Source organism: Coregonus lavaretus (genome assembly GCF_964263955.1).
Source record: "Coregonus lavaretus genome assembly, chromosome: 32".
NCBI classification, from domain to species: Eukaryota; Metazoa; Chordata; class Actinopteri; order Salmoniformes; family Salmonidae; genus Coregonus; species Coregonus lavaretus.
The window spans coordinates 26476681-26502928 of record NC_140019.1 but is presented as its reverse complement, the minus strand read 5'-3'; the positions used below and the strand labels follow the sequence as shown (position 1 = coordinate 26502928).

Here is a 26248-nt window from a genome sequence, read left to right as displayed (position 1 = left end):
AAGTAGAGACTTTTGGACAAGGTGGATAATTGTATAATATAAGGCAGTTTATTCAGAGGTAAAGATATCTGGAATCGCGTGCACGGACCCGTTCGTCAAACTCGTAGGGAGTTTATCAGAAGAGCCCCTAAACATTGTGTGCTGACATTTTATACAATAAAATGAAGTAGGTTGAATCTAGTAGTTCTGATCTTCTGATTGGTCCTGATGAGTTGGGCGAGGTCACCTCCAGGCTAGTGTCACTGTTGCATTGGCTCTGAGTCGGGTTCTCTGTCTTCAGATGTTCAGCCTAAGAGAAGAGGATTTGTGTGTGTGTGTGTGTGTTTGTTATCAGTGTGTGTGTGTGTGTGTGTGTGTGTGTGTTTGTTATCAGTGATGATGTGTGTGTGTGTGTGTGTGTGTGTGTGTGTGTGTGTGTGTTTATCAGTGATGATGTGTGTGTGTGTGTGTGTGTGTGTGTGGGTGTGTGTGTGTGTGTGTCCTCAGGGCAAGAACTCGTGAGTTGGAAGAACTGAGAGACCTATGGCGTGGGTGTTATCCTTAGCCACCTGCTGACAAGGCTGACAAGATAGGACTCTTGTTCATTGTATTGAATACAAAGGCCCAACACAAAATGGGTCATGCACAAGATTTTAGTCAGACCAAGCTATAACATTATATATTTACTACGACAGTACATTCAACCAAAAGCTAATATAACAAAGGCATCAGAGATTATTTATAATCTGTCACAGAAACTGGAATCCATCTCCCCAGATCAGTCAATAAATGCTTCTGGTATTGACTTATATGCTGCCCCTGTCTTCATGTTGTTGCTGGACATATCTTTTTTAAAATGTGTGTAGGTCACCTAAATCATCAGAAAAATTGCCCCTCCTGAGAATTTTTTCAGGAGCCGCCACTGTACACCTCCAATTAATAATATAATAATAATAATATGCCATTTAGCAGACGCTTTTATCCAAAGCGACTTACAGTCATGCGTGCATACATTTTTGTGTATGGGTGGTCCCGGGGATCGAACCCACTACCTTGGCGTTACAAGCGCCGTGCTCTACCAGTTGAGCTACAGAGGACCACTCAAATTATGTCAATTAGCCTATCAGAAGCTTCTAAAGCCATGACATCATTTTCTGGAAATTTCCAAGCTGTTGAAAGGCACAGTCAACTTAGTGTATGTAAACCTCTGACCCACTGGAATTGTGATACAGTGTTTTATAAGTGAAATAATCTGTCTGTAAACAATTGTTGGAAAAATTACTTGTGTCATGCACAAAGTAGATGTCCTAACCAACTTGCCAAAACTATAGTTTGTTAACAAGAAATTTGTGGAGTGGTTGAAAAACTATTTTTAATGACTCCAACCTAAGTGTATGTAAACTTTCGACTTCAACTGTATCTTCAAGTATTTGATTGAGCCTGCCTGGAGCACTAGAAAAGGACAGGGCTTCCAGTTTTGGGACTACTTCATTGGTTCCATTGTACCAGGTGAGCTCAATCAATTGCAGATAAACAATTTGAAAGATAAATATGACTATTTAAACCCAGGTCTGGTATACTGTGGTTCGAAGATTTCTGACAGGAAATAAACGGAATGCGGCCGATCACGTATTGTTTTGCAGCAATAGTACAGAGTAGAGTTTACCCTGAATTGCCCTCTATCCTTCTTGTGTTAACTCTGCCAGCTAAGAGTGAGAGCCGGGCCTGCCTTGTGGTACAGCGGGAGGGCAATGAATAATTTACTAGTCATTTCCCTTTCATTTCTCAGGTCTTAACACAGTGCTTTCTACAGGCCTGGCTGCAGCTGTCTCTACAACCACTATGATGCCAGGTAACTGGGAATACATGGTCCTGCATAATAAATCAACACCATCATCCCAGAAACACTAGACCCACTCCAATTCGCATACCGCCCCAACAGATCCACAGATGACGCAATCTCAATCGCACTCCACACTGCCCTTTCCCTCCTGGACAAAAGGACACCTATGTGAGAATGCTGTTTATTGACTACAGCTCAGCGTTCAACACCATAGTGCCCACAAAGCTCATCACTAAGCTAAGGACCCAGGGACTAAACATTTTTTATTTATTTATTTATTTAACCTTTATTTAACCAGGTAAGCCAGTTGAGAACAAGTTCTCATTTACAACTGCGACCTGGCCAAGATAAAGCAAAGCAGTGCGATAAAAACAACAACACAGAGTTACATAATAATAATAATAATAATAACATATGGGGTAAAACAAAACATAAAGTCAAAATGTAAACCTCTGACCCACTGGAATTGTATGGGGTAAAACAAAACATAAAGTCAAAAATACATATACAGTGTGTGCAAATGTAGCAAGTTATGGAGGTAAGGCAATAAATAGGCTATAGTGCAAAATAATTACAATTAGTATTAACACTGGAATGATAGATGTGCAAGAGATGATGTGCAAATAGAGATACTGGGGTACAAATGAGCTAAATAAATAACAATATAGGGATGAGGTAGTTGGGCGGGCTAATTTCAGATGGGCTGTGTACAGGTGCAGTGATCGGTAAGGTGCTCTGACAACTGATGCTTAAAGTTAGTGAGGGAGATAAGTGTCTCCAGCTTCAGAGATTTTTGCAATTTGTTCCAGTCATTGGCAGCAGAGAACTGGAAGGAATGGCGGCCAAAGGAGGTGTTGGCTTTGGGGATGACCAGTGAGATATACCTGCTGGAGCGCATACTACGGGTGGGTGTTGCTATGGTGACCAATGAGCTAAGATAAGGCGGGGATTTGCCTAGCAGTGATTTATAGATGGCCTGGAGCCAGTGGGTTTGGCGACGAATATGTAGTGAGGACCAGCCAACAAGAGCGTACAGGTCACAGTGGTGGGTAGTATATGGGGCTTTGGAGACAAAACGGATGGCACTGTGATAGACTACATCCAATTTGCTGAGTAGAGTGTTGGAGGCTATTTTGTAAATGACATCGCTGAAGTCAAGGATCGGTAGGATAGTCAGTTTTACGAGGGCATGTTTGGCAGCATGAGTGAAGGAGGCTTTGTTGCGAAATAGGAAACCGATTCTAGATTTAACTTTGGATTGGAGATTCTTAATGTGAGTCTGGAAGGAGAGTTTACAGTCTAACCAGACACCTAGGTATTTGTAGTTGTCCACATACTCTAGGTCAGACCCGTCGAGAGTTGTGATTCTAGTCGGGTGGGCGGGTGCAAGCATCTCCCTCTGCAACTGGATCCTGTACTTCCTGATGGGCCACCCCCAGGTGGTGAGGGTAGGCAACAACACGTCTGCCACACTAATCCTCAACACTGGGGCCCTATAGGTTTGTTTGCTTTGTCCCTTCCTGTACTCCCTGTTCACCCACGACTGCGTGGCCAAGCATCACCAACACCATCATTAAGTTTGCTGACGACACAACAGTGGTAGGCCTGATCACCGACAACGATGAGACAGCCTATAGGGAAGAGGCCAGAGACCTGGCAGTGTGGTGCCAGGACAACAACCTCTCCCTTTTTTTGTTTGTTTATTTAGTAAATATTTTCTTAACTCTATTTCTTGAACTGCATTGTTGGTTAAGGGCTTGTAGGTAAGCATTTCAGGGTAAGGTTTACACCTGTTGTGTTCGGCGCATGTGACAAATACAATTTGATTTGATTTGATTTGAAGTGCAAAGGATGCTGGGATTATTTCTCTACTCCAGCAGGGATTTTTCTCTACTCCAGCACAGGAATCATGACTAAACATATTGCGAAATTTTACTTTCAATGCTTGAATGCAAATGATTGAAAGTTAGTAAATATTTAGGTAAATGTCTGTTAGTAAATATTTTCTTAACTCTATTTCTTGAACTGCATTGTTGGTTAAGGTGTAAGTAAGCATTTCAGGGTAAGGTTGTATTCGGCGGATGTGACATTAAAATGTGATTTGATTTGATTTGAAGTGCAAAGGATCCTGGGATTTTTTCTCTACTCCAGCACAGGAATTCTGACTAAACAAAATGACTACATTTTACTTTCAATAATTGAATGCAAATGATTGAAAGTTATATTCAGGATAAAAATCAATCGTTTCAAAGCCATTTGGAGGGTCTGTTTTTACATGAATGACTCATTATCAAGTGCTATGATAAAAGTGCTCTGGAGTCTGGCCATACAACAAATATAAAGAATGAACTCTCTGACCTACACCTAGTACTGTATATGTCAGTGGCGGTCATTGGCGTTTATGATGAAGGAGGACAAAAAACATTTCTCATGAGCATGGCCTTATTTCTATTACAGCATGTTGGATGACTGTCATTCATATTCCATTCACCCAGTTCAATGTAACATCGATAGGTTTAGGATACTACATGATACTCAAATTTTCCCTATACCCATCATGAGTTTGCTACAACTAGCCCATGAATGAAAGTTTACAACGTAGGTGCACACAGGCCGAGAGAAAATGTTGAGATGACAGACAGTGACACATGGACAGACAGTGACACATTCAATACCGCCTTGCACACTCTTGCCTGCATCTAGCTTATCTAGGGTGTTGTCACGGATTCTGCAGAGGCTGTGCGTTGTGTTTTGTGCGTGTTTGTTTTTCGTTTCGTGTGTCGTTGGTGAGCGGGTTAGTTCCTCCGTGTGTGGAGGTATTCTGTATTGTTGTCTTTACTTATTTCAGTAAAGTACGTTTCATAGAGTTCTGTGTCCTGCGCCTGACTTCGATCCACCGCATTACACTGACACTCGTGACAGAAACACGCACCATAGATGGAGTCAGCAGGTACAGCCAGTCAGTCCGAATCGATGGAGGAACGAGTTCAATGACAGGAGAGTATAATCCAGGCTCTCGGCACCGCTATGGAGAGGGTGATGAAACTATGGACCGATGGGAGAGAGGTGGCCTTCCTACACCTCCTCCAACCACTCAACCACCCATACCACTGTCCACCCCTTCGCCACCTGGGCCCAGTGGGATTCGGCTCTCGCTCCCGAGGGCATATGACGGTACACCAGCCGGGTGTCAGGGTTTCCTTCTTCAGGTAGAGCTCTACCTGGCAACCATTCACCCGACGCCCTCGGGATACGAGAGCGTAGGCCTGCAGTATCTCGTGGAGTAGGAGGGGTACGGTCCGGAGGAGCGGTGCTGGGTCCGGAGGAGGGACATCCTCGATCCCTCCATGTTGAGGGATTTCCACCGCAGTCATCCGACTCGCGCCGCGTCCTCCTGGCCGTCCCCGAGGCCGGTGTCGACGCACGGCTGGAGGGGAGTACTGTCATGGATTCTGCCGAGGCTGCCCCTCCTCCTTGCTCGGGCAGGCTTCGGCGTTCGTCGTCACCGGAATACTAGCCGCTGCCGATCTATGTTTCTATGTTGCACCTGTTGTCTGATTGTTACACACCTGTTGCCCATTACGTGTTTACTCCTTCCCTATTTAACCCTGTGGCTCCCAATGTGTTTTGTGCGTGTTTGTTTTTCGTTTCGTGTGTCGTTGGTGGGTGGGTTAGTTCCTCCCTGTGTGGAGGTATTCTGTATTGTTGTCTTTATTTATTTCAGTAAAGTAAGTTTCATAGAGTTCTGTGTCCTGCGCCTGACTTCGATCCACCGCATTACACTGACACTCGTGACAGGTGTAATCATTAGTCCAACAGTTGCAAACGAGAATTTCTATTGGACAAATTCAGGTATTTTTATCCCTGTTTTGTTTGCTTCCGTTTAAGAAACGTTTTTCAACAGAATCGGCGGAATGAATACACCCCTGATCACGCATAAACACAGTTCACTTTCAAAGCAGCCACGTGGTATTCCTTCTCGCCTCTATGCACTCTTCTCCTCTCATCTTTTCCCTTCGTTTGTGGACTTCAATGAACAACACATCAGCTGTATGTGACCAGGCAAATAACCTTTCCAAGCCAAACCATGTCATAACCACTACACATAGCCTACATTGTTGTCCCCATATTAGCTAAAGTAACGTCGTAGTCAACATAGCTAATAGGACTAATGCGTTCATAAACCCGCTACAATCATGCAGTAACGTTAGTGTATAGTCAGTAAGCAGTTACACCGGCGGGCCCCAGTGGCAATAAATTAATAAAACCAAAAGCTTACCTTGACTTGCAAGAGTTCCAGTGTTGTGTTGGATAGTCATAGCCAGCTAGCTAACATAGCATCCCTCTGTTTGAGCCGGGTGTTTGAGTAACTAAACTAGCCAGCTGCATTTGCTAGCTAAGTAAGTGAAACTGAAATGACTCTCTCTCTCTCTTGCTTCTCCTTCATTTTTATAGAAATTAATTTGTTGTAAACTGTTCAACTATTGTCTTTTTCTCTCTTTGAGCCAACTACTCACCACATTTTATGCACTGCAGTGCTAGCTAGTTGTAGCTTATGCTTTCAGTACTAGATTAATTATCTGATCCTTTGATTGGGTGGACAACATGTCAGTTCATGCTACAAGAGCTCTGATAGGTTGGAGGACGTCCTCCGGAGGTTGTCATATTTACTGTGTAAGTCTATGGAAGGGGGTGAGAACCAAGAGCCCCCTAGGTTTTGTATTGAAGTCAATGTACAAAGAGGAGGATGGAAGCTAGCTGTCCTCCGGCTACACCATGGTGCTACCCTACAGAGTGCTGTTGAGGCTACTGTAGACCTTCATTGCAAAACAGTGTGTTTTAAACAATTATTTGGTGACGTGAATATACAGTGGGGAGAACAAGTATTTGATACACTGCCGATTCAGCAGGTTTTCCTACTTACAAAGCATGTAGAGGTCTGTAATTTTTATCTTAGGTACGCTTCAACTGTGAGAGACGGAATCTAAAACAAAAATCCAGAAAATCACATTGTATGATTTTTAAGTAATTAATTTGCATTTTATTGCATGACATAAGTATTTGATACATCAGAAAAGCAGAACTTAATATTTGGTACAGAAACCTTTGTTTGCAATTACAGAGATCATACGTTTCCTGTAGGTCTTGACCAGGTTTGCACACACTGCAGCAGGGATTTTGGCCCACTCCTCCATAAAGACCTTCTCCAGATCCTTCAGGTTTCGGGGCTGTCGCTGGGCAATACGGACTTTCAGCTCCCTCCAAAGATTTTCTATTGGGTTCAGGTCTGGAGACTGGCTAGGCCACTCCAGGACCTTGAGATGCTTCTTACGGAGCCACTCCTTAGTTGCCCTGGCTGTGTGTTTCAGGTCGTTGTCATGCTGGAAGACCCAGCCACGACCCATCTTCAATGCTCTTACTGAGGGAAGGAGGTTGTTGGCCAAGATCTCACGATACATGGCTCCATCCATCCTCCCCTCAATATGGTGCAATCGTCCGGTCCCCTTTGCAGAAAAGCATCCCCAAAGAATGATGTTTCCACCTCCATGCTTCACGGTTGGGATGGTGTTCTTGGCGTTGTACTCATCCTTCTTCTTCCTCCAAACACGGCGAGTGGAGTTTAGACCAAAAAGCTCTATTTTGGTCTCATCAGACCACATGACCTTCTCCCATTCCTCCTCTGGATCATCCAGATGGTCATTGGCAAACTTCAGACGGGCCTGGACATGCGCTGGCTTGACCAGGGCGACCTTGCGTGCGCTGCAGGATTTTAATCCATGACGGCGTAGTGTGTTACTAATGGTTTTCTTTGAGACTGTGGTCCCAGCTCTCTTCAGGTCATTGACCAGGTCCTGCCGTGTAGTTCTGGGCTGATCCCTCACCTTCCTCATGATCATTGATGCCCCACGAGGTGAGATCTTGAATGGAGCCCCAGACCGAGGGTGATTGACCGTCATCTTGAACTTCTTCCATTTTCTAATAATTGCACCAACAGTTGTTGCCTTCTCACCAAGCTGCTTGCCTATTGTCCTGTAGCCCATCCCAGCCTTGTGCAGGTCTACAATTTTATCCCTGATGTCCTTACACAGCTCTCTGGTCTTGGCCATTGTGGAGAGGTTGGAGTCTGTTTGATTGAGTGTGTGGACAGGTGTCTTTTATACAGGTAACGAGTTCAAACAGGTGCAGTTAATACATGTAATGAGTGGAGAACAGGAGGGCTTCTTAAAGAAAAACTAACAGGTCTGTGAGAGCCGGAATTCTTACTGGTTTGTTAGGTGATCAAATACTTATGTCATGCAATAAAATGCAAATTGATTACTTAAAAATCATACAATGTGATTTTCTGGATTTTTGTTTTAGATTCCGTCTCTCACAGTTGAATTGTACCTATGATAAAAATTACAGACCTCTACATGCTTTGTAAGTAGGAAAACCTGCAAAATCGGTAGTGTATCAAATACTTGTTCTCCCCACTGTATATAGCATAGTTTTATCTAAAAAGGATAACATTTTCAATGTTTGACAGAATTCAGCTTCATAAGAACAGTTAACTACCAATGTTAACTTTAATTTTGTCCACTTCCATTGAAGCAGTGGTCTATCATGTGTATCTACCATTACGAGGGTAAGATCTGACATCTGGGACTCACAGCAAAGCTATCTGAATGGAGCTGCCGTGCAGAATGTAAACAATTCAGAAAGATTTGTCATGCTTTTGAGTGAACCGAAGGTGTCCTCCTTGCAAAAATGGAAGCCCTTTCATTGACATCTGCAGGAAATCATCCGACAGGGCACTGTGAACCTGGATAAACAGAGAGCAATGAGATCTTTTTTTCAGGCCCACAGGAGTGTAGTTAAAATGGGCATGCTGACTCAAGAGAGAGTGATGTCCAGTATCCAGCTAGCATCCAGCACAGCTCCAGTTATTTAATTATAGACATGGCAAGCAGATGTTGACTGACGCATGCAGTGCTACCAAGAGATGGATGAAAACAAACACAGCAAAGCAATGTTTCAAACCGTTCTTGTGTGTCTGTGTGTGTGTGTGTGTGTGTGTGTGTGTGTGTGTGTGTGTGTGTGTGTGTGTGTGTGTGTGTGTGTGTGTGTGTGTGTGTGTGTGTGTGGTGGGGGCATTGATGTGTGGCTATGTGTGTTTGCATGGGTAGCTGGGTGAGTCAGGCTAAATCAGGGTTCCAAACTTAAAGACAGAGATACAGTAGCTCCTTTCTACAGTTTGTTCAAGCCTGGAAACCAAAGGGCAGAGCATTCTCACACGTATCACACACTGACCACAGAGTGCAGCATCACGTCTTCAAATGTGTAAAAATATCTGTTCAAGGGGCTACAGTGATTCAGCAGTTAAACTTATCAACTTGTTTTTTATGAAACTTTCAATTGAAATAACTTGGGGTGATAATGAGTCCAGTAGGGACAGATGGTGAATAAAATGACCTAGTTCAGTGTTTTGGAGCAGCTATGGGACAGCTGTGGCTCAAAACCCCATTATAGTACAGTGGGTACAGGAAATGTCGTTATTGCGTGTGAGAGGGAGAGGATGCATTCTCGAGAAACACACAGCCATTGATTGGCCACTAAAGAAATGTATTGTGTTCCTGTGTAAAAGTCACTGCATTTCAGAGAGTCTAGTCCACTCTTTCATATTCAATTAGTATTTCATATGAAATTGTACTTTGATCACAGTAGGCTAAATTAATCATTAATCCCCCAAAGTCATAATATTTGTTACCACATCAACTTGTTAACTCATGGGAGTGAATACTAATTTAACCAGGACATTTGTTGTTTTTATTATTTACTCATTTGTAAAAAAAAATAAAAACAGAATGTATTTCTCACTTTGACATGGTGGAACATTTTGTGTAGAACAGTGACAACAAAATCCCAATTAAATCGACTTTAATTCCAGGTTGTAACACAACAGAAAGTGCATGTGAATAAGTCCTATAGACACAGAGCAGTGCATAATGAACTGACACTGTCTGTATTCGTTGGTCCTGTATATACACTACTACACACAGGCAGGAGGTCATTCGTCTTCCACGATCAGGACGTTGAGTGACAGGAGATCTAGATCTAGTGACTCAGATATCGATTAATTCAGAACACTCTGTCCCATCCTGGCAGTCTTGGGAAGCTTACTTGGAGCAGGTCCATAGTGCTGCTCACACAGTGAATGGTAGTTGTTTCAGCCAAGGACTTCAGAAAGGGCATGCTCTAACAGTTAGTCAAACTCCTGGTTTCAAATGAGCTTTTCTAACAATTCTAATAGAAGAAATGTTATGCTATTTTCAAGGCATAGCAATCACCCTCTAAAACAGTGCTGCTCACACAGTGAATGGTAGTTGTTACTTTCTATTGTAAAATAATACATGTTTTTTCAGGGCATTTACATTTTACATTTTGTCATTTAGCAGACGCTCTTATCCAGAGCGACTTACAGTTAGTGAGTGCATACATTTTCATACTGGCCCCCCGTGGGAAACGAACCCACAACCCTGGCGTTGCAAGCGCCATTCTCTACTAACTGAGCTACAGGGCACTATGCCTTGATCTCATTATACTGTAAACCATAATAAACATAGTTACTGAAGTACCTGGGCAAATACACCTTAGTCTATCCTTTTTTGGGGGGGGGGGGGGGGGGGGATTGGTAAACACTCAATAACCAATTAGCAATGCCGACACACGTTTGATGATGCATTGTGTATACAGTCTAATCTTTACCCTTCCTTAACTTACCACGTGCTTACACACCACACAGATGTCATTATTGGATAAACTCACTGCATTACATTTCTGGTCTAATTTCTACTTAAAAAACACAATGTGTGTTTAATTGAAACAAAGCGCAAGTACACATCCTTAAAGAAACTCGAATCTGGGAGAGAACTGTCTATGTAATCAGTCTATGTGAGCTGTTGGACAAACTCCCTGACAACACCAACAAAAACAAAGGCTTATAAGCAATTCAATGGGATAATGAGCTTACGGTACACTCACTCTCTTTCTAAACAAAGGGAGTGCTCCTTCTCACCCACTGCAGAGTGTGTCTGCCTATCTGCTAGTGCTGTGGATGTCCACACCCACACGCCAGAGGGCTAACAGCTGGGACAGCAACAGCTAGGGCGGGAGAGGCAGCATTAGTGGCTTCCTGCCCAAGGCCTGAGGAGAGGCGGTAGAACAGGACAGTCAGTCCTGGTTTGTGTTCAGTAAGGCACACTTTAACAAGACGTTTCAGTCTTCTTATTGGATAGGATAAGGTGGTTCCCTCCTTGTTTCACTCTATTTCAAAACCTTTTCTACCCACTGAACACGACCCAGTTGTACAAACAGAGCAAGCTTATCACACCAAGAATATCCAGATGGTGCCCTCTGCATACCAAACGATTTACTGGTGAACACCAGGGCACTCATTCTAGAAACAGCAGTGGGCCTATGCTGAAAACTGTGGCTATTGTACACAAATAGTGCTTCAAGAAGGGAGCACCACACAATTTGTGAACACATTTTGTGCCAACTTGTGTTTTGACTGACTAATTGTGTACTTACAGCAGGTCTGTTTGTTGTCTTATCTCTCAAAAGAAGTATCTACAGTACTTTTTTTTTTCACATTAAGCAACAAAGTTTTGATTTGTGCCCCTATTTAAATGTACATGCATTTCCAAGACATTTTAACACACTCTCAAAGTAATGGCCTCAATGCATTGCCTCAATTAGCTTCCATCATGTGACTGGATGATTCAGAATTCAGATGTGGGGGAAATGACACCTGCAGTCTGTGGCCATTGTGGGGGACAGTTTTCTGCTCCAGTAACTGTATTCCTGTAAGGCAGACAATGCATGATGGCGATGCTTTCAAATTTCCCATCAAGGGTCAAAATTAAGTCTGACTGTAATCAGACTTTGAAATATGAAATATGTCTCATGATGTGAAAATGCAAACAAACATGCAAATCCAGCTATAGTCTGTGAACCTAAATTATGCAATACAAATTAATTTACGTAATTTGGAATTAGTGTAGTTGATTTATTATTTATATTGGATCAGTCTAAAATATTTTTCCTTTAATATTTAATTACAATTATTTTGACTCCATTTATGTCGTTTTGCTATATCAAATAGCCTAAGTAGACTATTTTGTTCTCTCTTGCCAAAGCAAGTGAAATAGATAATAAACAAAAGTGAAATAAACAATAAAAAAAATTACATTAAACATTACACTTACAAAATACATTTCAAATGTCATATTATGTGCAAATAGTTAAAATACAAAAGGGAAAATAAATAAACATAAATATGGGTTGTATTTACAATGGTGTTTCTTCTTTACTGGTTGCCCTTTTCTAGGCAACAGGTCACATCTTGCTGCTGTGATGGCACACTGTGGTATTTCACCCAAAAGATATGGAAGTTTATCAAAATTGGGTTTGTTTTCAAATTTTTTGTGCGACTCTGTAATCTGAGGGAAATATGTCTCTAATATGGTCATACATTTGGCAGGAGGTTAGGAAGTGTAGCTCAGTTTCCATCTCATTTAGTGGGCAGTGTGCACATAGCCTGTCTTCTCTTGAGAGCCAGGTCTGCCTATGGCGGCCTTTCTCAATAGCAAGGCTATGCTCACTGAGTCTGTACATAGTCAAAGCTTTCCTTAAATTTGGGTCAGTCACAGTGGTCAGGTATTCTGCCACTGTGTACTCTGTTAAGGGCCAAATAGCATTCTAGTTTGCTTTTTTGTTAATCCTTTCCAATGTGTCAAGTAATTATCTTTATGTTTTATCATGATTTGGTTAGGTCTAATTGTGTTGCTGTCCTGGGGCTCTGTGGGATCTGTTTGTGTTTGTGAACAGAGCCCTAGGACCAGCTTGCTTAGGAGACTCTTCTACAGGTTTGTCTCTCTGTAGGTGATGGCTTTGTTATGGAAGGTTTGGGAATCGCTTCCTTTTAGGTGGTTGTAGAATTTAACGGCTCTTTTCTGGATTTTGATAATTAGCGGGTATCGGCCTAATTCTGCTCTGTATGCATTATTTTGTGTTTTATGTTGTACACTGAGGATATTTTTGCAGAATTCCTCATGCAGAGTCTCAATTTGGTGTTTGTCCCATTTTGTGAATTATTGGTTGGTGAGTGGACCCCAGACCTCATAACCATAAAGGGCAATGGGTTCTATAACTGATTCAAGTATTTTTTGCCAGATCCTAATTGGTATGTTGAATTTTATGCATAAAATGCCCTTCTTGCCTTGTCTCTCAGATCATTCACAGCTTTGTGGAAGTTACCTGTGGCGCTTATGTTTAGGCCGAGGTATGTATAGTTTTTTGTGTGCTCTAGGGCAACAGTGTCTAGATGGAATTTGTATTTGTGGTCCTGGCAACTGGACCTTTTTTGGAACATCATTATTTTTGTCTTACTGATATTTACTGTCAGGGCCAAGGTCTGACAGAATCTGTGCAGAAGATCTAGGTGCTGCTGTAGGCCCTCTTTGGTTGAGGACAGAAGCACCAGATCATCAGCAAACAGTAGACATTTGACTTCAGATTCTAGTAGGGCGAGGACAGGTGCTGCAGACTGTTCTAGTGCCCTTGCCAATTTGTTGATATATATGTTGAAGAGGGTGGAGCTTAAGCTGCATCCCTGTCTCACCCCACGGCCCTGTGGAAAGAAATGTGTGTTTTTTGCCAATTCTAACCACACACTTGTTGTTTGTGTACATGGATTTTATAATGTTGTATGTCTTTCCCCCAACACCACTTTCCATCAATTTGTATAGCAGACCCTCATGCCAAATTGAGTCAAAAGCTTTTTTGAAATCAACAAAGCATGAGAAGACTTTGCCTTTGTCTTGTTTCTTTGTCAATTAGGGTGTGCAGGGTGAATCTCTCTCTCTCTCTCTCTCTCTCTCTCTCTCTCTATTCAATTTCAATTTCAATTTAAGGGCTCTATTGGCATGGGAAACGTATGTTAACATTGCCAAAGCAAGTGAAGTAGATAGTAAACAAAAGTGAAATAAACAATAAATATTAACAGTAAACATTACACTCAGAAGTTCCAAAAGAATAAAGAAATTTCAAATGTCATATTATGTATATATACAGTGTTGTAACAATGTGCAAATAGTTTTTATTTTTTATTTCACCTTTATTTAACCAGGTAAGCCAGCTGAGAACAAGTTCTCATTTATAACTGCGACCTGGCAAGTTAAAGTACAAATGGGAAAATAAATAAACATAAATATGGGTTGTATTTACAATCTCTCTCTCTCTCTCTCTCTCTCTCTCTCTCTCTCTCTCTCTCTCTCTCTCTCTCTCTCTCTCTCTCTCTCTCTCTCTCTCTGTTACACACACCACAATGAGCATACACGTACATGCGCGCTCAATTTATTTGCATCTGCTGGTACCCTTTCATGATTAAATCCTATCCAGTCACTGTGAAGTCAGTCTTACCTCTCCGTTACAGAAAATAGTCTCCGCCTCGGTCTTTACTAGTTACCACAGCCACAAATGGCTAAACCCCGCTTATTTCAAAAATGTATCTTCTTAAAATCTTATTTTAAACGTAATCTTAACCCTAACCTTAACCACACTACTAATCTTATGCTTAACCTTAAATGAACACCAAAAAGCACATTTTCGTTTTCATGAATTTGTACGATATATATATATATATGTGTGTGTGTGTGTGTGTGTGTGACTTTGTGGCTGTGGTAACTAGTGACACCCCCTGGTCGACGTCAGCAACCCGATCCCCTGAGTGATCGCTGATGTGATCAATGGCTGATGGAATACCTGTTTCCTAGCATGGCTCTTGGGCGAATCGGAATGTTCGGTGGGCAGAACCACATACATTTAGTCTGGCTCTCATGTTTGGTTGCAATGGTAAGCTTGGGATGTGATTTTGTGAGTTTTCTTTGACAGATTTATATAATTGTTACATTGTATACAGTTGTAAGCTATTACACTAAGTCAATTAAGTTTAATGAAGCTGTTTAGGTCAAATAAAATGTCGTCTTTGTTCACCGGTTTGCAAGGTATTTCTAAAGTAAGCGCTTAGACAGCAACCGTGTCCTATCTAATAAAATTGTTTGTGGTATTTCAAATACTTTTGAGGCAGTGATGTTGCATCTTACAATGTGTCTTGACAGCGTAAACTATCCATATAACCACGGTAGTAACCCTGCTACATTTGTATCGTGTTGTTACATTGTTGCTATCCTTGCTAGATTGTCAACTAGTAAGTTTGTTTTGTGAAAAAGTAATGCTTTTATTTTACTGTGTTCCACGCTAGTATATGGCAACATTGTTTCTTCACAAAACAAACCGTTGACAGGCTTTTTTGACACATTGCTGTACAGTATTATGGCGTACACTATTCACAGCAAAGGTACCTGCATAATAATTAGGTTATACCTGAAAGCACGTGTTAACGTGGAGCGGTACAGTGATTTTTAGATACACAATTTGTGCACCACTGCTGAGAAAACGACTGACACTGACATTCAAAAGATATGCTTTGTTCTTTTTGGGACAGATTTCTCTGCGGATTGGACTGAGAGACAGTTGCTAATGTGTTGAAAGGACATCTGGACGGATACAGCACTACCCTACCACCAACTGTTGAAAAGACATCTGGACGGATACAGCACTACCCTACCACACCTTTCTTCGTCTAGCAGGAAGCTTTTACTTTGGAACAGGATACAGTGATAAAGAAGAAACTGACCTTTATTTGGAATACGTCAAACATTTTCATTATGCCAACTTGAATGGCATGGCTTTTGAGGAAACCTAACCCTGGTTGTTTTGAAAGTGTTCACAAGAGTGGTCGAGTTTACTTTCAAGGAGTCTTCTGAAGTCTTTACAGGAACTAAATCGCAAAATGGATCAAGCAAGCGGTGGAGAGGATCCTAATAAAGCTAATAAAAAGAAAGAAAAAGAGGATGAGAGTAAAAACAAAAAACTGGTGGGTATTTTCTGAGTTACTTGTTGTTATGCAATAGCTAGCCAGCTGATCCAACCCGCTTGCTTACAGCTGCACTAGTGTCAAACAGCGTTTCTGTGTATATTAAGACACCATGGAGCAGGCGCGAGATATGGCTTGGAAAACGTACCTCAATCCAGGGATGAGAAATGCGTTGTACTCCGAATTGTCCCATTGTCCCAACTGTTACACCGAGAAGATTGAAAGACTGCTTGTTTTTCAGTAAAACTGTCCTTTTCGTCCTCATGCTAGGTAGCAGAAGCCACAGCAGCCATTTTGGAATGGCATTGTCATCCAATCAGCTCCTTTGTTGTTCAATGCCAGGTGCCATTCCATAATGGCTGCTGTTCCTACTGCTAGCTAGCATGAGGACAAAAACGGCAGTTTACCCTAGTGCAGCTGTAAGCAAGCGGGTCGTATCTGCTGGCTATGCAATAGCCAACTTCCTTTGAAAAGTTACACTGAACTGTCTGTCCTGTCCTGTTTTTTGACATTCAAGGGTTAATATAAACTTTCCACATTAGATCAATTGTTACGTAGGTTTCACACACTACTTATGAGTGAATCAGCTTTACTACTCATAAGTCCTGTGTTGAAAGGGATTCATGAGCACGCCCTATTCACGTGGTACTATTGTGCATTAGAGCTTGTTAATCAGTCACCTCAATGGTAAGCCCTGGTGTTAAAGTCAAACCATATCAGCAGTCTATGAACCAACCCCACTGCTCACTCTCTTTAGTAACCCTGCAGAGTTGACATGTTGTCATACATTGCATCCCTGTGGTGCAAGACAAGCTTCAAATATATATTGATGGGCTGACAGCCCCAAATGTGAATCATATTAACTATTTAATGTAGCATTCACATTTTGACCTAGATGGCTGCTCGTATTTCACTCAAGTTACTTTTGAAAACCCTCAGCATTTATAGGCCTTTTGATCAAAGTCCTTCCTACAAGTACAACCTGAGGCCTTTGAAAGGTATTCCTGTTGCAGAGACAGATTAAATGGAAAGTTCAGCAACTTGCTGACCCTGAGGGTCAAAGAATATCCTTGTGGTTTGCAGGATAGTCTTTTGTGCTGTGCAAGAGGGTCAGCATTATACTATAGATATGACCTGAGCCAACCTAAACGGCATGATCAGCACTATGACATAAACATCAACCAAGCAACAGTACATAGGTTAGGCATCTAGGCTACTTGTTGATAATAACTGATAGTTTGTATCTAACATACTTTATTTACTTCTTCTGCTCAGCTGTGGAGTCTCCCTATCGGCCTAGTCTGGTACAGTGTTGTTTAGTTACCTACACACTGGTTAATATAGTCTGGTACAGTGTTGTTTAGTTACCTACACACTGGTTAATATAGTCTGGTACAGTGTTGTTTAGTTACCTACACACTGGTTAATATAGTCTGATACAGTGTTGTTTAGTTACCTACACACTGGTTAATATAGTCTGATACAGTGTTGTTTAGTTACCTACACACTGGTTAATATAGTCTGGTACAGTGTTGTTTAGTTACCTACACACTGGTTAATATAGTCTGGTACAGTGTTGTTTAGTTACCTACACACTGGTTAATATAGTCTGGTACAGTGTTGTTTAGTTACCTACACACTGGTTAATATAGTCTGATACAGTGTTGTTTAGTTACCTACACACTGGTTAATATAGTCTGATACAGTGTTGTTTAGTTACCTACACACTGGTTAATATAGTCTGGTACAGTGTTGTTTAGTTACCTACACACTGGTTGATGTACAAGGTGTATCAGTTTGACACTGTCGTTGGGTCTCAAGTGTCAGTTAAGCTATTACTGCACAGTGCACCTCATCCCATGCCTGGAAATGAAATCAGTGGGGAGTTCATTGCTCATATTTCACAAACTACTTTGACTGAATGTCCTGTGATTAACTTGAACAAAGTTTACTTCCAAATGAAGCCATGTTCAGTAATGATTAGTGACCGGTGTATGTAGGACAGTCACAGGATCTATTTAAAGTGGACTCTTCCCATGTCTTAATTACAACACTGGAGAGATATGGTCTCTCACGGGCTGCACTTCAGTGTGGTCATCTTAATGTCAGCCCCACTCTCCCTGGTGGAAACTAGAACTGGTTGGAAAGATGGGCTGTAACTGAAGCAGGTTACAAACAGCAGCAGAAACGCTAGGGGAGGGAGAGCGGGAATTATACTCGGCAACACGCAGGGCATTTGTCTCTGTTGGTATAGCATTGCGCTTGTAATGCCAGGGTAGTGGGTTCGATTCCTGGGACCACCCATACGCTAAATGTATGCATGCATAACTGTAAGTCGCTTTGGATAAAAGCGTCTGCTAAATGGCGTATATTTTATTATTATTATAATTATATTATTGAACAAAGTTGAACTTTTGCCACTTGTAGCCACAGGGCTTTCTATGCCACCAGAGTTGTCAATCAACTGTAGGTGACACAGTGGACAGTTTTTGCCCTGCTGTTAGTAAACTCCTTGAGCATAAGGCAAAGTTGCCTCCTCTGCTCAACCAGGATGTAGGCCTACGGTTGAGCTGATCATTTTTCTTCAGACTGCTCCATTTCCTATCACTGACTTACTGTAGTGTAACCTGGAACTGTTCCTGTACAAGGCCAGCATGTTAAGTCAAGTAGTATGACAGCGAGTTCTTTCAGTTCCTCTGTGGATCAAGAGACATGTTGAGTCATCCAGGAGAATTCCCTAACCCTAGCCACTGCTAAGGTAAAGAAGATAATCAGTTTAGCCTAACGTTAAAGAGCAGGATGGCTATCTGGATGACTTTATAGCTTTGTTTACCAAATATGTCCCTCCAATTTGTGCTGAGCCTACAGAGAGCCAATTACTCAACTATGTCCTGGCTGCAATGGGCAGGTAGGTCTCGTCTGTGTTGATGCAGCAGGGCTGCTGGGGATGGGAGAATCTGTCCGTTGGTGAGCTGCTCCATTGGGCCTCTGGCAGGCTGAGACTCTAAAGCAGAGGAGCTGCCATGCATAGCCCTGTGTACAGGGAATTACTGTGGTGACAAGTACATACATAGCCCTGTGGACAGGGAATTACTGTGGTGACAAGTACATACAGAGTCCTGTGACCAGAAGTACAAACAAAACAAAGCAACCATTCCTCTGGGTTGCAGACTACCTCGCAGACAGGAGGGGTAGGAGTGGGGTGCAATGCTGGAGGCCCAAAACTTGTAATCTCTGGTATGTGCTCCAGCAGGGTTAACTATCTTAAAGAGAATGGCTGTGATTTCTAGCCAGCAGAAAACCCCAGTGTTTTGTGGACTGTAACGACATAGTAGGACTAGAACCCCCAGAAAACACCAGTGTTTTGTGGACTGTAATGACATAGTAGGACTAGAACCCCCAGAAAACACCAGTGTTTTGTGGACTGTAATGACATAGTAGGACTAGAACCCCCAGAAAACACCAGTGTTTTGTGGACTGTAATGACATAGTAGGACTAGAACCCCCAGAGTCTCCTGAGAGGGTGTGGTTTGTGTGGTATTTAAACGTTGTGGAAAAGTAGATAATTACAACAACTTTCTGTAACTCTTAAACGTCCTCCAGTCGCCCCGCCACCGCCTTCCCATTGTTGGCTCCACAGCCCAGCCCGGCCGGGCCTTTAGTGCTGCCTCACTGCTGAGTGCTGACGTCATCTAAGCAGTCTCTCACGCTCTCACTCAGTGAGCTCACTGCGAGCTACACACTCCTTAAGAGGTCTCAGGGCCAGGCATGTTCACTGTTGTTGCTCAAACCTCAACAGTGCAGCAGAGATGAAGAGGCGGGAGGAAGGAATCATTCATCCCTGGGTGGAGCCTTGATCTGACTTTTTGTTTTTCCCTCCTTTTCCCCCTCCCTATTGCATATGCATGCTCGATACATGCAGGCCTTAAATGTCCTCCAAAACATTTGCCAACACTTTCCCTGATTTTGCCACCCTTGATTGTCTGTGATCACTGTGAATGTGGATCCGTGTGGATCCAGGCCAGAGTTTAGGGACGTGATAAGTCTGTCTTAAAGCTGGATTAGAGGTGGGGGTTGTCACCTCTCCGACACAGCCTGCTGAGAGTTGTGGTGACAGGGCACTAGGATTCCCCGTAGCGTGGGTATCCTTTAGACTTCTGTGAAAGGCTGTCTGACCTGGTGAAAGCGACTCTTGTGAGGAGAGAAACTTTTGAAAGCTGTGTTTGTTTAATGAGTCACCGGGTAGGATACCATCACAACAGCTCTGGTTTGTGATGTGTACACACACAAAAAACAGCCAATTACATCAGGATAACCCCTCAAGTGATTTTAAGATTAAGGTCACTTTTAGCAGGTAGTCTGTCACTAGAATGACATCTACTGAGTCATTTTTGGTTGTCCCATGTTTGCAGTTATCAAAGCATAACCGCAAACATAGCTTTGACTTCTAACAAAATGGACAGAAGGAATGAAAACATTTTAGAGGAATTCAGGAGATCCGGATTGTCAGAGCCCCCTCCCCTCTTCTGCATTCCAGAGTAAATTGTGACCTCTGAAGTGTGCTGACATATTTACCCCAAAATCCCTTGATAACTTGAGGGTTATGTGGGTTATACTGTCTCAGTGAAATGCTGTATTTCAACTTGTTTAATGCAAGTCAATCTCAAATATTTGTTGCAGTTAACTTAAGTGAAAATTTTTTTCAGTTAAGTGCAAAATTGATTAACACAGATTGAATTACCTAAGAGGCATATTATCTAATCTGCTCTACATTTCAGTGTGTAGTAGTCATACATCTCTTTGAATAAATAGAGCTGCTCTCAAGCATGTCAACATAATAACAATGTTGACATGACATACTGACATGTTTTGAGACTGCTCTCTGACTTCATGCGTGAAGCCATCTAGGTGGTATGATTGTACAATACTGGGGAGTTGGAACTAATTCTCCTCCAAATCTGGAGTCTGGTTGATTTGACAAATACATACTGTAACCTAGCCCATATGTCATATAGATTCCATTAATGATTAGTCTTGCACACTTAAAATGTATATGAAGTTATGTGCTAAAGTATTGCATAAACTCAACACTTGTCTTAGCATAAATACCCTAGCTACATTCCATGGTATTTATGACAAATAGACAAGTGACATAATCGATTGGAATATGGGTGGAATAATAGTCTGTCATTGTGGAGGGTTTCTGGACTCCATGGATTCACTGTGTAGGTGTTTATGGATCAGTTGTATGTGTGAAGTGGGCCCAGCATCATGCCTCAGCACTTAGGCCAGGCATTCATGTGAATGAAAGAAATTCAAGGTGCGATGACATGCTCATTTGCAGATAAATGGTTTTGTACTTTGAGTTCTCTTCAGTTCTTCTCAATTGGAAATGGAAAGTTATTGATATTTATATTTATTGGTGCAAAGCGGCCATAGAGACCAAGTATTTTGGTGATTGACAAACATTGATTTTACAGGGTTGTTGATAGCAACTAAGCGAATGTGGAGAGAAATAATCTAAAACAGCTGCTCTAAGCATTGGAGTTAAGTATTGTGGATGAGATTGCATTTTTAAGGGGAGAGATTGTGTATTGTTTTCGTTGTAATGGTTACATGGTTTGTGTTCTGGAATTCTGTTGGGAGTACTGCATTTTCTAAGGCTGAAGATGAAAACCCAGCATTTGCTCTGTTTTTTATTTATTTCAGTGATTTATCTTCCATTTATTAGAAATTAATAATGTAAAAAATCAATAAAAGAAAAATCTCAGTCTCAGAAGAATGAAACTTTGATGATGAATATTTGTTTTTCATTTTTAGGGGTAGATCAGCTTTAATATTGCAGATAGATTGTGGCATCTATCAATGTAATTATATGCATAATTTCCAATCCCCCATATATTTTTTTGGTAAATATATATATATATATATAATTTTAAATATATTTAGCTTCTTTATTATTTTCCCCTAACCATACCATCCCTCCCCTAATTGGAGTAAACTAATGGACAACAACACTTAGGCTTCTACTTCCAGCTTATACATACTATAAAGAGTGCATTTGGAAAGTATTCAGACCACTTGACTTTTTCCACATTTTGTTACGTTACAGCCCTATTCTAAAATTGATTAAATTAATTGTTTTCCTCATCAATCTACACACAATACCCCATAATGACAAAGTTAAAACAGGTTTTTAGAAATGTTTGCAAATTTATAAAAAAATAAAAAACAGAAATACCTTATTTATGTAAGTATTCAGACCCTTTGCTATGAGACTCAAAATTGAGATCAGGTCCATCCTGTTTCCATTGATCATCGTTGAGATGTTTCTACAACTTGATTGGAGTACACCTGTGGTAAATTAAATTGATTGGACATAATTTGTAAAGGCACACACCTGTCTATATAAGGTCCCACAGTTGACAGTGCATGTCAGAGCAAAAACCAAGCCATGAGGTCGAAGGACTTGGCTGTAGAGCTCCGAGACAGGATTGTGTCGAGGCACAGATCTGGGGAAGGGTACCAACACATTTCTGCAGCATTGAAGGTCCCTAACAACACAGTGGCCGCCATCATTCTTAAATAGAAGAAGTTTGGAACCACCAAGACTCTTCCTAGAGCTGGCCTCCCGGCCAAACTGAGCAATCGGGGGAGAAGGGCCTTGGTCAGGGACGTGATCAAGAACCCGATGGTCACTCTGACAGAGCTCCAGAGTTCCTCCAGAAGGACAACCATCTCTGAAGCACTCCACCAATCAGGCCTTTATGGTAGAGTGGCCAGACAGAAGCCACTCCTCAGTAAAAGGCACATGACAGCCCGCTTGGAGTTTGCCATAAGGCACCGAAAGACTCTCAGACCATGAGAAACAAAATTCTCTGGTCTGATGAAACCAAGATTGAACTCTTTGGCCTGAATGCCAAGCGTCACGTCTGGAGGAAACCTGGCACCATCCCTACGGTGAAGCATGGCGGTGGCAGAATCATGCTGTGGGGATGTTTTTCAGCGGCATGGACTGGGAGACTAGTCAGGATCAAGGGAAAGATGAACGGAGCGACGCTCCCCATTCAATCTGACAGAGTTTAGGAGGATCTGCAGAGAAGAATGGGAGAAACTCCCCAAATACAGGTGTGTAAAGCTTGTAGCGTCATACCCAAGAAGACTCAAGGCTGTAATCGTTGCCAAAGGTGCTTCAACAAAGTACTGAGGAAAGGGTCTGAATACTTATGTAAATGTGATATTTCAGTTTTTGTATTTTTAATACATTTGCAAACATTTCTAAAAACTTGTTTTTGCTTTGTCATTATGGGATATTGTGTGTAGATTGATTAGGAAAAAAACAACATTTAATCAATTTTAGAAGAAGGCTGTAACGTAACAAAATGTGGAAAAAGTGAAGGGGTATGAATACTTTCCTAATACGCTGTACATTTTACGGACACAGTATATTTTACACTATAGTATATTTTTTATTACTCTCCATTAGCTATAGCAATAGGATTAGTGTAGATCAGCATCTCAAAGGTCACGCAGAGTTCACTGTGTGTATGGTGCTGGCTCAACCATGCTGTGAATGGTGGCAGACAGCAGGCTGATTTAAAACAGCCCATAGACATCCAGACACAGTCTTCTAGGGTTTTACCCTGAGAACAGATAGATCTCAACTGTCTGCCGCCCTCAAGCAGGAAAAAGGGTTGACTCATCACACTTTCTTTAGGTGTTGGCTTGGCGGTGCAGTTGTGTTAATTATCTCTCACTCTCTCTCTCTCACACACACACACACACACACACACACACAGAGACACACACACACACACACACACACACAGACTGAGAGAGGGAGGGATTGTTATACCTCTGTGGTTCAAATCTGCACGTACTATACATTAACCACAGTGTTTGATTGAACTTGACAGATTCTATGGTTCTATGTAGAGGTGTCTGTTGAGACAGACCTTTTCTCAGTAAAGTGTTGTGTTTTGAGATAGCGTTATCTCACACACTGTGAGTGTTGTTCACTGATTGACTGCAAATGTATTTTTTATGCTTTGTCGGCATGCACACTGTTGCTTAGTTTCACTTCATCTCAACTTGTCAGGTTCCTCTTTTAGGCCCGCTGATCAGCAGTTATCTCCGTTGGATTGTGTTGCTATGGGCCTCTGTATTCTCCAATAAATAGTTCCAGCATTCATAATCAATTTCATCAACAATTAGGCAAATCAAATCAAATTTTATTGGCCACATGCGCCGAATACAATAGGTGCAGACATTACAGTGAAATGCTTACTTACAGCCCTTAACCAACTGTGCATTTATTTTTTTAATAAAAAAGTAAAATAAAACAACCAAAAAGTGTTGAGAAAAAAGAGCAGAAGTAAAATAAAATAACAGTAGGGAGGCTATATATACAGGGGGGTACCGGTGCAGAGTCAATGTGCGGGGGTACCGGTGCAGAGTCAATGTGCGGGGGCACTGGCTAGTTGAGGTAGTTTAAGTAATATGTACATGTGGGTAGAGTTAAAGTGACTATGCATAGATAATTAACAGAGTAGCAGCAGCGTAAAAAGATGTGGTGGGGGTGGGGGTGGGGGGGTAGTGCAAATAGTCCGGGTCTTATGGCCTGGGGGTAGAAGCTGTTGAGAAGTCTTTTGGACCTAGACTTGGCGCTCCGGTACCGCTTGCCATGCGGTAGCAGAGAGAACAGTCTATGACTAGGGTGGCTGGAGTCTTTGACAATTTTGAGGGCCTTCCTCTGACACCGCCTGGTATAGAGGTCCTGGATGGCAGGAAGCTTGGCCCCAGTGATGTACTGGGCCATACGCACCACCCTCTGTAGTGCCTTGCGGTCGGAGGCCGAGCAGTTGCCATACCAGGCGGTGATGCAACCAGTCAGGATGCTCTCGATGGTGCAGCTGTAGAATCTTTTGAGGATCTGAGGACCCATGCCAAATCTTTTCAGTCTCCTGAGGGGGAATAGGCTTTGTCGTGCCCTCTTCACGACTGTCTTGGTGTGTTTGGACCATGATAGTTTGTTGGTGATGTGGACACCAAGGAACTTGAAGCTCTGAACCTGTTCCACTACAGCCCCGTCGATGAGAATGGGGGCGTGCTCAGTCCTCTTTTTTTCCCTGTAGTCCACAATAATCTCCTTTGTCTTGGTCACGTTGAGGGAGAGGTTGTTATCCTGGCACCACACGGCGAGGTCTCTGACCTCCTCCCTATAAGCTGTCTCATCGTTGTCGGTGATCAGGCCTACCACTGTTGTGTCGTCGGCAAACTTAATGATGGTGTTGGAGTCGTGCCTGGCCATGCAGTCATGGGTGAACAGGGAGTACAGGAGGGGACTGAGCACGCACCCCTGAGGGGCCCCCGTGTTGAGGATTAGTGTGGCAGATGTGTTGTTACCTACCCTTACCACCTGGGGGCGGCCCGTCAGGAAGTCCAGGATCCAGTTGCAGAGGGAGGTGTTTAGTCCCAGGATCCTTAGCTTAGTGATGAGCTTTGAGGGCACTATGGTGTTGAATGCTGAGCTGTAGTCAATGAATAGCATTCTCACGTAGGTGTTCCTCTTGTCCAGGTGGGAAAGGGCAGTGTGGAGTGCAATAGAGATTGCATCATCTGTGGATCTGTTGGGGCGGTATGCAAATTGGAGTGGGTCTAGAGTTTCTGGGATAATGGTGTTGTGAGCCATGACCAGCCTTTCAAAGCACTTCATGGCTACAGACCTCAGAGATTCCTCAGTACTCTCAAAGTGGGCGTATACGCCTACGAAACTTCACAAAAATCCTAATTGAACGATAAGCTAAGTCTTTCGTATTCACATTTCCAATTCATGTCAGTCATTCTCAATCCTGATAGAGGACAACTCTTTACTTCTTTAATTTCCTTCTCTCCTGATCATGTTTTCTTTGTGCCTGACAGTGATTGTAATTGTGGATATTAGGCCTATCCCTTTAATGATTTCAATCTGCTTTTAATGATTTTAATCATAGCAGACAATTAGTGGTTCATTAAAGTAATTTAAACATCAGTAATGCATGGTTAGTTGAGCCCTCCTTTAGACAAACAGTAGCATGCATGTGAGATGTTGTTATGGTGGCTTAGTGAAACAAAGTTTTAGTGCTGGATTAGGAGCCTTTGTTTTACCTAGGCCTGCGTATTTGGGGCTAGATTATGAAAAACATGGTTTTCAAACCCTGGTAAAAACAGAATTTGTATATGGGTCTTTCTATAAATAAAGGGGCCAATGTGTGACATCTGGGTCAATATTTCAAAAGGGATTTTGTTGTAGCTTCACATGTGTAGTTACAGGAATGTTTCTTTGTCCTGCCTAGTAGCCAGGTCTGTTAAGTCAGATGAAACATGGACACACTGCATGTTTCTTTGTCGTGCCTAGTAGCCAGGTCTGTTTGTGCTTTAGTCAACTTCTCTATCATTTATAGCCATGC

At 42.2% G+C, this 26248-nt stretch overlaps 1 protein-coding gene across 1 annotated transcript in view; it reads left to right on the top strand.

Annotated features, from left to right (window-relative positions):
- The first annotated feature begins 14672 nt into the window (after positions 1–14672).
- LOC311108006 (protein diaphanous homolog 2-like) overlaps positions 14673–26248 on the top strand; it is a 589414-nt gene continuing 577838 nt past the window's right edge. The window contains exons 1-2 of the mRNA XM_084150643.1: positions 14673–14716; positions 15369–15800. Coding sequence (XP_084006769.1) covers positions 15717–15800 — 84 coding nt within the window. The 5' untranslated portion in view covers positions 14673–14716; positions 15369–15716. The remainder of the gene's footprint in view (positions 14717–15368; positions 15801–26248) is intronic.